Source organism: Melanotaenia boesemani, chromosome 10 (assembly GCF_017639745.1).
Source record: "Melanotaenia boesemani isolate fMelBoe1 chromosome 10, fMelBoe1.pri, whole genome shotgun sequence".
NCBI classification, from domain to species: domain Eukaryota; kingdom Metazoa; phylum Chordata; class Actinopteri; order Atheriniformes; family Melanotaeniidae; genus Melanotaenia; species Melanotaenia boesemani.
The window spans coordinates 20763659-20777302 of NC_055691.1; the positions used below are offsets into that span (position 1 = coordinate 20763659).

General features: G+C 37.7%; 1 protein-coding gene across 4 annotated transcripts in view; it reads right to left on the reverse strand.

Moving 5' to 3' along the window:
* The window catches only part of shisal1b (shisa like 1b), a 35167-nt gene that overhangs the window by 2625 nt on the left and 18898 nt on the right, over window positions 1-13644 (reverse strand). For 3 of the 4 annotated variants that reach the window (XM_041996224.1, XM_041996223.1, XM_041996226.1), the window contains 2 exons: window positions 10212-10425; window positions 5905-6211 (listed from right to left, as the gene is read on the reverse strand). In XM_041996224.1, the coding sequence (XP_041852158.1) occupies window positions 5905-6211; window positions 10212-10425 (521 nt within the window). Of the gene's footprint in view, window positions 1-5904; window positions 6212-10211; window positions 10426-13644 lie in introns of those variants that run through there. The other variant, XM_041996227.1, reaches the window with a different exon arrangement.

Consider the following 13644-nt stretch of genomic DNA (forward strand, 5'->3'; position numbering starts at 1 on the left):
ATTTAAGAACAGCATTGTTAGAGTACTATTTCATATAAGGAAGGATAAGGTGACATAACTTTTTTTTTTAGGTACGTAAGGCCGAAACAAGCAAAGGAGGCCCAAAAAAAAAAAAAAAAAAAAAAAAGGAAAGAAAATGTTGGGCAATGTATTTAAAGAGGAACCATGGAACTATAGCATGTTTTCTCAGTGTGGTTCCCCCTAACAACAGCTAATTCAGCATCCATCTGCAATCCTACCTGTGATGTGAGCTCTCTCCAGACAGTAATAGTCAGTCCTTTGATGATTCTTGTCTTATCTCTTGTTTTGTCTCTTCTTCTGATAATGTCTCCTTTGCAGAATCAGTCACTGTGCGTGTTCAGTAGGCCAGTGTGTGTTTTTTTTTTTTTTTTTTGCATATACCATTTCACCACGACTGAGTAAGCTCAGACCTATTTATCAGACACGGTGACACAATGATCTTAGATTTTTAAATCCCAGAGGACTTGTAAAGTCCTTTGCTATGAATGCCAGACCTATGACTAAATAGATCATTGACTGGATAGTGGTTCAATCACCAATATTTGAGTAGAAGACTGAGAGGGTTGAAAAGAACAACATCAAACACCAGACGGAGTCTGGAAACAAAGACAGGGGTTGTTTCACACCAGCACATGGCACCCTGCTTTTATGTGACTACATTTCCATACTTGAGTCATGTGATAACATCTCAGCCATTTCCGAAACGGCTGATTCCAAAAACTAATAAAAACCATCTGATTTGATTAAACTCTCTCAGAAAATAAGAAGATTGCAGATATATTTTAGGATCCCATGGACTAAACATACATACCTTTGTACATACGCAGACATGCTTATATATAAGATCTCACACATTTACAAGGCATAGGGAAAAAGCAGTTAACAAGTGAATGATATATTGCATTTTTTTCTTCTAAAACATAATTTTATAGTCCAAAGTGCAGATGCTTGCATCATAAAATTCTAGTGGTATCCTACCACAGACATGCTTTTTAGTTTCATGGTTGAAATTATATCAGATTACAGTGTGTGCTTTATGCCTCATGGTTCTCACTGAACTTTAAACGAGCATATTGGCTTGAAAATCAGCTCATGGCTTGAGAACACAAAGGCTAATAAAACAGGGCACCCTTGCTTCTCAAAAGGCAATTAAATTTACAGGAATATTTTAGAAGTCTTTAAGTCTGGTAAAGACTCCAAGCCCACCACAGTTTTATGAATCACATCCACCAAATCCATCTTATTTGCCTGGAGTAATAAAACTACAACTAACTGATGTGAATACAAACATTTCCACTTTTCTCATTTAACTGTTAATTGACCTTGTATTCTTGCATAATCCAGAAATATTTTGTATTAACAGTGTCATGGGGTGATTTTAGGAGTGAAAAAATAAACATCACCATCACAATTCAAAGATGAGCACAAGAGAATGCAACTATACCACTTATTCAATATTAGACATCATTGTACAACTTTCAGAGAGCTAAACCTGTTCACCTGATATTCCTCTGTAGCATAACTATTTGTCTGACTGTTTTTATAGCATCTATGGTGGTAATTAACTCACACCACATGGAGAGAAGTCCATTAATTGGACAAGGTCTTGGCGTTCCTCTCTGTAGACAGGCAGCCGAGGATACAGTTCTATTATTACCACAGAATTTCAGCCAGTTAATTTAAAGATGGATGTGAATGGGCAGGAGACAGAGCTAGACTCTTGGTTCTGGCATAAAAAATATATGAAATGCTTTTTCAGCCTCCTGAGTCAAGTAGAGTGTAGCTGAATGTTATTTAATTTGCAAACAGGACAGATGTTGAAATACAAGTTTATGAAAGCGTACGTGTGACCAGATCAAATAAGTGATGTGACAGACAACGTGCGTAAAGGAGATTGCATTTACTATACTTGTTGATAAAGCTGAGTCACTGCGAGCTGACTGTAAGAGGCAGTGTTACGATGACAGGTGAGTCAGGTGTATGCTGAATGTGGTGACAGATGCCATCTCACATGGACCACTCTTCCCATGGCTAAGCTCAGCTGGGCCTCTGAGCTAACAGCCCAGAGTGAGTGGGTGGATACTGGCATGAGGTGCTGCTGCAACTTGGTACAGAATGATTTATCACTCGCCAAGAGATTCAGTGACGAGCTTTGGTTGAATTGCAGTGGTGTCATTTGATGTTGCCCAACATCTTATTTCACCCACTTTTATCTACTAGCTTCCTGGCAGCTGCTCAGCATATATAAAATCAGCAATGAGTCATGTATTTTTAAATCTGCCTCTAAACACGAGCAAAGAAGCAGCTTATTTCTTATCTTGATTGCACAGATATGTTTGCACAGTCAGTCTTGATCTGCTCTGGCAAAAAAAAGAGAGAAAAAAACAAACAAACTAAATTCAGTGTGCATGTGCAGAAAAGACGGACTGAAAAACATTTGTGGATCAAATATTTCATGCAGTTCTCAGAGTAAGAATATCAGCCCGTACACACTACAAAAGGAATTTAAAATATAGTGATGATATAGGATATTCTTACTCCCACCTCCTTTTAAATTATGGTTACAAGATACACAGATGATCCTGCTGCTCCTTAATACCACTAACTGCAAGTGAGCAAAGACATACTGGGAGTCTTGCCAAACCTGTAATATCCTAAAAACCATGGGTGCACAACCAGGCAGCAATGCAAATGCTGCTTAGTAAAAGCAACAAGTGGGTCATAAAACAAGATTCAGAAGGTTTACCTTTTTTGAGTCTATGTTTTTTTTTTTTTTTAATATTTTGCATTATCTACCTTTCAGGTTTTTAATTTAGCTGGACAAATATACAATGATTCAAACGCAAAAGAACATTTTGGGCAAGAAAAGACTCTCTGGAAATCTCTGGTTGATATTTTATGAGCTTTAAAACCCTAAATAGAGCTGTATTAATGCAAAAAAAAAAAAGATTTAGCCATTCTATGTGCTGTGGACCTTCAGATATAAGCTTTTGGGGGAAAAAAAAAAAAAATCAATCATCAACTGAGCTGCTGTCACTGCCATTTACCTTGTGAGTAAACCCCTATCTGCTGGCATTGTCCTATTCGCAAAGAATTCTTCTCTGTTCCATCGTAAAGATAGTAACGTAATATTGAGCAGACCCTATTTTTCACTTGCTTCATCTTCTACATAATTTGGTGAAGAATGTGAGTTAAGCCTGCTTTATTTGTTCAAACTGAAGTGGATACGCAAATAGGAGATTTTTTAATAAGGACATCAGTGAAGAGAAAAGTAATAACACTTTCTTTGGCTGCCCACACTGAACCCCGAGCAGATCTGCAGCAGTACATACCAGCCTGCTCACGTAGTGATATGTTGATATGTATTCCCACACACTGAATGCCATGCTGTACGTTTTGTATACATTTTAACAAATTATTGAATTTCTTTGAGCTGCCTTTAAGATAGCTATGCTGCTCTGGTAACCATTTGTGCTGGATTCCTAAGTTTCTGTGTGACTGGGTTGTTTTTAGATTCTGCTACGCCAATTTTGGGAATTGACCCCTCTGTTTGTTTACATTTGGCCAGCAGATGTTGAACTAAGAGGACTCAGTTTTCTAAACCATTACCCAGTATCCTCCCTGGGGATAATGATCTGCACCCCCACAAATATAGAATGGACCATCGAATGACGCACTGCGTGGGCAACATCAGCCATGGCATACTTACAGTATCTTCCATTGAGGCTACTTAACACTATTACGAAGAAGTGTAAGCATTTTCCGGGTTCTGAAAAGTGCTTAACCGTGTGAAACCGCAAACAGGCTATTCTAATCTTGTCCCAGAAACTGCTTGTGACCGAATTTAGCTCCAAGCATCTGTCTCTTTTTTTAACTGATCTAAGTGATTATGTAAGAGTATTTTTAGGTCTTGGAAAATCTCGTCCTGTTTTATCAAAAAGTGGTTCCTCCTTTTAAAGAAAAAAATGTTACAGAAGAGGATACCGCATCCATCCTAAAGTAGTTCTTCTTGCTTCTCATTAGCATTAATTACCTTTAAATTTGCCTGCTCTCTTCTTTTTTAGGTCTGCTCAGTTTGTTGCAGTTTCAGATACATTGACATGCTCTGCCTTAAAATTGGCATGTAGCCATTACAGGGCAGCTTGGCCGGCATAGGATTGATGAGTCCTATCGTACTGAACAGACTTCATGTCTAATGAGGAAGCTCTGTGGATATGTTCAGTCTAACTTAACCATGTTTCCACCAGCAGAACAGTCCCTGGATCCCGTTTGCAGCACCCCAGCTCTTCCATCTCTGGCATGCACAGTCCACACTGCTTCTTAAAGCCATTTGTCAAACCTCTGCAACATTAAATTATCATGACCCCAGAGACGTGTCTACCTCTAGGAAGAGACTGAGCCTCAGTCGAACAGATAGGGTGCACAGTCGGTGAGACAGAGACTTGAATGAAAAATTGACCGTACAAAAGTGTGTGTTTGTTCAAGCTGAGCTGATTGTGTAGCCTTATCATCAAAGTTTGAACAATGTCTGGCAAAAGAGGGGAAGTTCCCTGCAGCTACATTTTGTTATAGTTCACTCTTGGCATCATAAATCATCTTGTTTGTCACATTTTGGTTGAGACTCCTGTGACTACTCTCCAAGTTAATAAAAAGATTCACAGCAAGGATAGGATACGGTGTTTTACCACAGGACTGCCAAAAGGGGTTTCTTGCAGGACTCAAAATCTTTTAATTCAGCTTGAGTGAGGGACCCCAGGCAGAACTCCACACATTATTCAGTTTCTTTTTGTTTATTAAAATGACAGCTTAATGAGCTTGTCAGACTTAAAACCAAGAAAAAAGGGTTAATAATTTGACATAATAAATTTAGATGCAATAGGTGGAGACCAGATGCTTTGTAGGAAATTGTTCATTAGTAAGCAGAAGATTGGAATCCGTAAAATATTGATAACATCTACAGTAAGTCACTATGACTTTAAAGGAAGTAGTTATATCATGAGTTGGTTGTAATTGTTTGAGTATAATGTCTCTCTTAATGTTTGCACTATCATAAAAAAAAATCTAGGAAATAGGAAGCATGAGTTTGAGCTCCCTCAATGTTGACTCTAGGGAAAGTATGCTAAAAATGCTGTAATTTGTCTTGCTAGTCACGGATTCCCTGCCACATAACTTTTGATGTAACAAACAGTGCAACGAAAGATAAGCAGACATGAAAATGAGACACAGAGAGAAAATGTGCAAAAAAATAAAACCAGATAAAAAAATATTTCTTAAAGGAACAACCTAATTTATTTCTAAACATCGATTTCATCCACAGTTGGCCCAAACAGCAACAGTCTTTATGCAGGAAATCTGTTTTTCAGAGGAGAACAAAAAGCACATTGTGCAAGTAGTTTAAATTACTCTTTTTACTGTGAAGATGAACAGATACTAACAGATACTAAACAGATAATTTAAGCTGTCATAAAACATAAACATCCCATTGTTATTTCATACAGTGTCTAAAATATTCAAACAACCATCAGTGTTGTCAACTGTCAACAGTGATGGAACCACTAACATTACCAATGCATGCTTAAGTTAATCAAAGACGGGGGGCACAGTATGTTTAATGGATTAAACATAGATTTGCATTGATGTTTATGCTACTGAGCACCTTGCTGTGTGTGTTCTCAAAGTCATAACCTCCTTTGTAACGTGACATTAGCCAGAAGCTTACATAAGCACAGGAGATAACAGCATGACAAAATGAAAATGTTTACAAAAACCTTGCCAAGCTATACTGTGATGTCCTTGACGAAAAGCAAGTGTACAGGAATTTTGCTGTAACATTTTGCTGTGTTATGATGGTGACATGTGCTGAACTGAGATTGAGACAGCAACTCACCATGCGGTGGACGTGTTGTAGGGCAGGAGCGTAGGACTGTGACTCTCCCCTCGGAGACTGTGTCTGGGCTGGTAGTGGCTAGGGACTATGGGCTGGGCTTGAGTCTGGACCTCGCTCTCCTCTGGCATGGACCTGTGCCACTGATTCCGAGCCTTCTTCAGCCAGCGTCCTCCCAGACCCCACTTCTCCAGGTAGATCCGGCACAGCTCATAGTTTATGGCTGAGTAGTAGAGAAAGTCCAGGGCCAGCAGCACCATGACGAAGAAGCCATAGATCCACACGCCGACCAGGGCTGTGTAATTACTGTGGGAGAGACAGACTCAGAGCATTAACACATTTTTATATAGAAAAAAATTATGATTAACACTTCACATGCTCAGAGCTTTCATCCAAATATCTTTCAGCTGAGTCTTTAAATCCCAAAGGCTATGACAGTGCTGCCAGGTGTGAATGTTTCCTGTTCACATGGCAAGCCCAAAGCATTCATCAAATCCTCCCTTGATAAAAGAAATAAATAAAAAAGTTAAATAAATATATTAAAACCTTCCATCTGTTCCATTTGTTGCTTCTTAAGCTCAGTTTCCTAAATTGGACAAAGAATTTCATTAGCATGAGAGACTTTTTAATCCATCTCATTTTGGCTCCCACACAGTTTCTCTGAAAATCTGCACTCTTGTTTGCGCCTCTCATAAATTTTACCCATGTATTACATGATCCAGCTGGATTTATGTGGGGCACATTTGAACTCTTTTTTTAGTCCACCCACATCCATAAAGTATAACAAGGTAAATGAGCAGAAATATCTTCACAAAACAGCTTCCTCAGAAGTTCCTGAGAATAAATGTAGGAAAAACAGGGATAATACATTACTCCTAGGTGTGATATTTCTACTTGAATTGGCATTGAGGACATTTAGTCAGGGAATATCATACATGGATGAAATGGAAATATATTCTGTCTTAGAGAAAAAGATGACAGTGTATTACATGAAAACAGAGATATATTTGGAGAGAAACACGTTTTATTTTCCACACCATGTAATTACTATGACTGCACTGACTTAAGCATTTATAAAAAGTCATGTCAAAGTGCTTCCAGCTTTAGTGATTCAAGTGAATCCACTTATGTCTTAAAATTATGTGGCTCCAAGGATATTTATTTGGAAAACAAACATCTTGAGCTGTAGGCAATGTAAGTGTGAGCATGAATGGTTGTTTGTCCCTCTCTGTTTTGGCCCTGCGATGGACCAGGGTGTACCCTGCCTCTCGTCTGCTAATTGCTGGGATAGGCTCCAGCTTCCCTGCTACACTGAATTGGAATAAGCAGTACTGAGGATGGATGGCATTTGAGCTGCTCAGATGAGCAATACAATGAATACCACTATTCCACTGATGCCACTGTATCGTTAATATGTTCACATTTCCTCACCCCTGTGTCTGACATAAATATCTATGAGTTACTTTATAAGTCTTAAAACACATCCTGAGCAGGAGTACGCTTTCTCGACTCAGCTCAAAGTAAGTGTATAAAATGTGCACAGTCCTTGGAGGGATTCATCTAAAACTGAATGCTATTAAATATTTATCACTGCTTTCTTGTAGAAAGCAGATGCAATTGATCATCTGTCAAAGGTTTAGCTCTTTCAGTTGCTTTTTTTTAAATGTTTATTCTCAGATGACTAGTCCATCCATTTTTTCTGAACTTTTTCAGCTACTCTGTAACAACATGGAAGTCATTCTCTATGATACACACTTGTGAAACCTTCAGAGGCCAAATAGTCCAAATTTGAAGTCCGGCAATGGCAAATCTCAAATGTATAAAAACATTTTTTACCAAGCAGAGAGAAAATAGAGGAGAGAGCAGTTCATTTGTTGCTTGGCCAGTGGTAAATATCAAATCTGCAGCTCTCTCAGCTATTGGGCCAAGATAAAAGAGTGGCCCAACAGGCCATCAGCACTAAAAATGAAATATCATGACCTGCTGCGGGGCAACGTGAACTGTTCGAGGCAGCACCATGCTGGGAGGGTATTAGTACAAAGAACTGTGGTTTTGTCACCCAAAACCCTCCATCGAGAGCTCCCACAAAGCAAAAGGCACATTTTCCTGTGCCTTTCATTTAGCGAGAATCACCTTGCTGAGAGCAATAAGCACATTCTTTGGTTCATGTGTTGGTTTGTTTGTTTCGTGTTTTAGAAAAAAAGTGTTGCACACGTCGGCTTTATATCTATTCCACTTCAATGGTTCTAAGTTTGAGCCCTCAGTTGTTCTTCAAATGGCACAATTACATTATTATGTTATGAAGGCCACAAAGTCATGTCTGATGGTGATTAAATCAAAATAATCACATTGTACATAGCAAAAGTGAATTCATCTCAAAATAAGTGACAAAAACTCCCAAAACATTGATTAATCCACACCTTGAACTTGTCACCAGTCCCAGTCCCACCTCTCTACCTTTGCCCGCTCTATTTTATACAATAAATAGCAGAAAACTTTATTATTTTGCAAAGAATGCGAGATACAGTACAAACATCATTCAAACTGCTGACATTTTCTTAGATGAGATGGAGATATAATCTTTGTCCTTTGATATAAATTCTATGTATAAATCTGTACCACATGATGTATTTGTGGCTTACCTACTTTCTTTAAGCAAAGTTCTATAGGAGATCCTCTAAAGACCTGCCTTTTGAAACTAGCTCGGCTGATGTTAAAACACAACTACTGAATGTTCCAAGACATGCCTAACATGCAGAAATACATTGCACAAGTGAGATGTTCTTTTTCTTTTCACCTTTATTCTCTGGTGTAGGGATGGGATTTAAATAAAGACAAGTTTATTTAATCATAGCTTGAAGGAGAATATATTCCTATGAAAGAGGTGTTTGGATTATGTATTTGGTGTTTTTAAAGCTTCTAAGAGCCAACTTGAATAATTTGCCCCATATTTCAACAAATGCTCTGAATTCTTGTCTTTTGGATTATAATGACAAATGCACCAGTTTTCTAGGCGTGGGAAACATTACAAAGAACAATCACTTGGGCACAGATCTGATCCAAAAACCAACAACTAGAAATACTTTATCAGGATATAAAGGTGTACACCAAGTAATAAGTGAAAGAAAAAAACAATCTTACAATATAAAAACAAACAAACAAATGAAACATCTTTTGTCTATTTTGCAGACTGCTTGATTTTTTTGTCCACCATCAGATGTTTGACTCAGCTTCGGTGTGTATAATGTAGTGCCTTTTTTTATGAACAAATATTTTGAAAAAAGCTCTAAAGGCTGTGCTGTTGATTGAAAAAGTACGTACAGAGCCCAAGATAGTGACCCTTTGTCTTTTTAGTGAACTTTACCTTTTTACTTTATGACATGTGGGACGTGTTGTGACGTGTAATATTAACAATTTTAGTCAACCATGTAATTCTTGCATGTGCGTCTGAACTGTGATTCAATCTAGGAAACTGTACCATTATCTGATATAATAGCCAGCACTTTAATGCAGGAGCTACAGTATCGTGTGTAGGCGTCTCACCCACAACAAACACTTTTACTGTCTGCTCTCATCTGTGGTGGTTTTGAATGCCTCACTAGGTATAGATCAATGTCAGTGAACCCTCTCAAAAAGAAGCAAATGGTGTCAATGAGTAAGGTGCTGCAGAGAAAGTGAGCATGCACATTAAAACCTCTTTTCATATGAGCTGAGGAACTGTCAGTATTCAGTACAAGTGATTTTTTTCTCTACCTGTAAGATAGTTATGTTTTGGACATGCTTGTTTGTGTTTCAGCAGGTTATTTCAGGGCTAATTAGATCATTTCAGTGGTGCAAAAGTTTACAATTTGCAGTTGGTGTAAAAGAGTAATTATCTTCCCCTGTATTCTGTATTTCAAGATGAATTAATAAGTCTTGCCCATTATGCCATGAAAGAATTTGTTTATTTTGTCTTACATAATTTCCTACTTCAGCCCAGTTTTGTAAGCAACATATTTTAAGGACAAAACTGGGTTGTGTTCTGTGATTGTGATTGGTTGTGAATGTATATCATAATGACTTGGTAGTCATCAATTTGGGACACATGACAGACTTTTTAGGCTTGTGCAAATATTCTAGAAAAGGTTGCAGGCAAACCAAGGCCTACTGAAAAAACAGTATATTAATCAGATTAACAGCAAGACACTTGCAAAACAAACTGTGTTGATCAGATAATGATTACAAAGCAGTATCCAAAAAGCTGCATGTGGACTTTTGATTAAGAAATCCCCTATTAATCAACATGGGTTTCCAGGTTTTTACTCACTTGTGTGCATAACCATCTGAGGTGGTGGTGAGGTTGACCTGCATGACAATCTGGAACTCAGTGTCGTTGCAGCAGTACTTGAAGGCCGTGTTGTTGTGGTGACAGCAGAACATGTAGGTCTTGTTGTCTGAGAGGCGCGGGCAGTGAAAGCCAAAGTGGTAACGCCCTTTGTGGTCAGAGTAGGGTTCACAAACTCGGTAATGAGCAGAGAGTGCTGCAGAGTTGGAAAGACAAAAGAAAGTTGGTGTGGTAATCAGCAGGCACTCAATACAAGCACTCAATACAAATGTAACTCATGACCTTTGAAGCAGAAATTGTGTTTATCTCCAAATTCTGTGCCCCTTATTAGATTTACTGACGGAAAACTGCTCTGTAGGAAAGACCTTTCAAGCTGTTACACTGTAAACCCAAAGTAATGAATGCTTTTTGTTTTCTTTAGAAGCCACTAAACAGACATGACTGGACAGAATCATGTAATGATAATAGTGTAGACTAGGTAAACAACACATACAATATGTACTTGGAAAAGTAACCAGAAAGAAGACATCTAGTTATGGCTGAAAAGAAGGCACTGTCAGATGTATTCTTAAAGGAATGCAAACAACCTCAAAAATATTCAGGTGCATCCAGTTTTACAGGTCATTATGCAGACATACTGTATGAGTGTCATTGCCTCTGAATTACAGAATCCAATATGCTTCTCAGACCACTAAGAGAATTAGCTTTAAGTGAATAAGAATAAAATTAGAAGAAAAAGAAGCAGAGAGTATGTGTCTTAAAAATCGGAACTGCGTCTGTGCTCTTTGTGTCATCTACAGTTATAGATGATGACACAGACACTTCGTTATGGAGTAATGGAAAGCTGCATAGTGCAAATGATGCTTTGGCTTATTTGCATTCACATGTGGCGGTGCTGTCAAGTCTTTGCAGCTCTGAGGGAAAATAAACTTGCATATTCTTGCTTTCTTAATGGGGAAACAACAATATTGTTTTTGTTATGGAATCTGGAAAACATTAAAGTTTTACTTGAAAATGAAATCACAAAACACTTCAAAACTAGCCCAGACACCATCTGATGACATTAAATCACTGATCTATAAAAGAAAGGAGCTACATATAATTAGCAACACTTTACAGAGCTTGTCATTGTTAATGCATGTCACAATTCACTGGGATATGAGTTTTTTTTGTTTTGTTTTGTTTTGTTTTGTTTTTTTCCAGTCTCTGCTTGACTAATTAGGATCAGCTTTTAGCATCATTTCACTTTCTATTGCCTGTAATAAGAACATACGTTGCAGTTTTCAATGAGACGGCGGCACAGTCTTGATATAAAACTGCACAGAAGACATTTATAGTCAGAGTACACTTAATGCACTACCAGATTTCTTCTCCTGTTAATAACTGCAAACAGACTGCATAAACACATTAACTGCTGATACTGCCTGTGTTTCTGTGCTTTATGAATTGTGTTTCTCTTGTTTTGATTTTATGGTATATAACCTTTATTTTCCAGAGCAAGCATTCATTTTTTACAGGTGAAAATATTTCAAATCTTTTACTCCAGTGGGCACCTTGTCTGATTCTATGTTTAGGTGAAACAAAGGTAACACCTTTGCAGGTAGTGTCTGACAATACTGCAGGTAGTGCAAAGGATACATCGAAGCATCCTTCGTGAATGAAAGGAGGAAATTCCATCTCACAATTCCTTATGTTTGCAACTTTCGAACTGATGCTTAATCATGTTTATACTAACACTGATTGGTGATGAAAATATGAAGACAACCACTTGTTTCTCTTTTGCACTTTTTTCTTTTCTTTTTAATCATTACTCTTGATATTAAAGTAGTGTTTTATAATCCATCTATCCAACCAGTGACCTTGCTGTGAGGCAGCGGTTCTAACCAACACACCACCGTGTAGCTAAGATAATCTATCTTGAGAAGTAGTCAGTGTGTAACATTTTCATAAAATTGAATTAAATGCTGTATTTAAAAAAACACCTGCACATCTTTAGTGTCAGTGTTGTAGAGAGAGCTACATGACAGCTCAGTGCCAGAGTGGTCGGATTCTTGTTGCAGGCATTCTTATTCCCCTAAATCCTTCCTAATTTTCTCCTACTACCTGTCCTTAATCCAGTGACAATTCCCACAAAGGTTGAGGGGAAAGAGCTTGGGAAATTGGTATTTGGTTATATCCAATCTGTTTGGGAGATCCATATTATTTTAATCGGTTATGTAAGAGTATGGAAACATCTAAAACCTGCATGGCTTTGGCCCTCGAAGACAGGATTTCAACTTAGCTGTCGCAAGTGGTTTGTTTTTGTCTCTTGAAATTCTTTGTATCAGTAGAGTCCAAAAATCCAGCATTGTTTCCAGTTAAAGTGCTGTTGCTGTGATTTAGTTTAAGGTCCACTTATATCCAAGCCTTTCAATAATCCCAGGCAGAGAAAAATTGGCTTTGAAAGAGAGCAGCCACAGGATATAATGAGGTTGGTGTGTCTAGCTATCTTTGCTTCAGCAAACCCAATTTTAACAGCAGGAGGTTGGGGGGGAGGAGAAAGTTGTGTTGAAGAACACAGCAGGATAAAAAAATCTAAAAGGGCATATAGTGGTAGAAACTTGTTTGATCAATGAACTGACTTGGTGGACTGGTGAAAGAAACAATACACAAGTGGAAAGAGATGAGTTCGGGGTAAGTCTCTGGCTTCTCAAATGAACAACAGCTGCTTCTGGAAACAATACAGCTGTAAACAAACCCACTTGCTTAATTTCATTAACACCTCCTGAAATTTAGGTTAAAGTTAATAGTTTGGCTCATGCATTACAATTTGTTTACAACCTGTGGTCTGAAAACTGCAATGGCTCTCCTTGAATAAAGCAAAAACCTAAGATATGAACATCAGTAAGCACTCACGTATCGTACTTTTTTATTTGTGGCCGCAGCCACATCTGCAGTTTCTTGCCTTTGTTCTGACACTAAAAAGTTTGAGCTGCTTTCATTCAGTTCTCCTAGATGCTTATTTTCCCAATCTTCTTTGTTAGTAAAATTGACTTTATAAAAAATGTTGATTTTGTTTCACCTGTTTTTTTAGACGAACATGTTGTTATATGAGTAAAGAACATACAAATAATTATTAGAACTAAATATCCTGGCATACATAGTCAACAAATAAATCCAAATTATTGCCAGGACCAACAATATGATGTAATCATTTATCATTAATAAATTGATTTTTTTGTCAATAAATTAGAGTTATGGCCGTGTAACATTATCAGTTGGTCTTTATTTTAATCATTTGCTCTCAGAAAGAGACAAAAATTGTAAACGCTGTTCTGTGATAACTCCAGGTATGTACAGATATGCAGTTACAAATCAAATCAAATATCAAATGTGAGAACAGAGGAAAGTCATATTTCATTCTTCTTGAACGCCC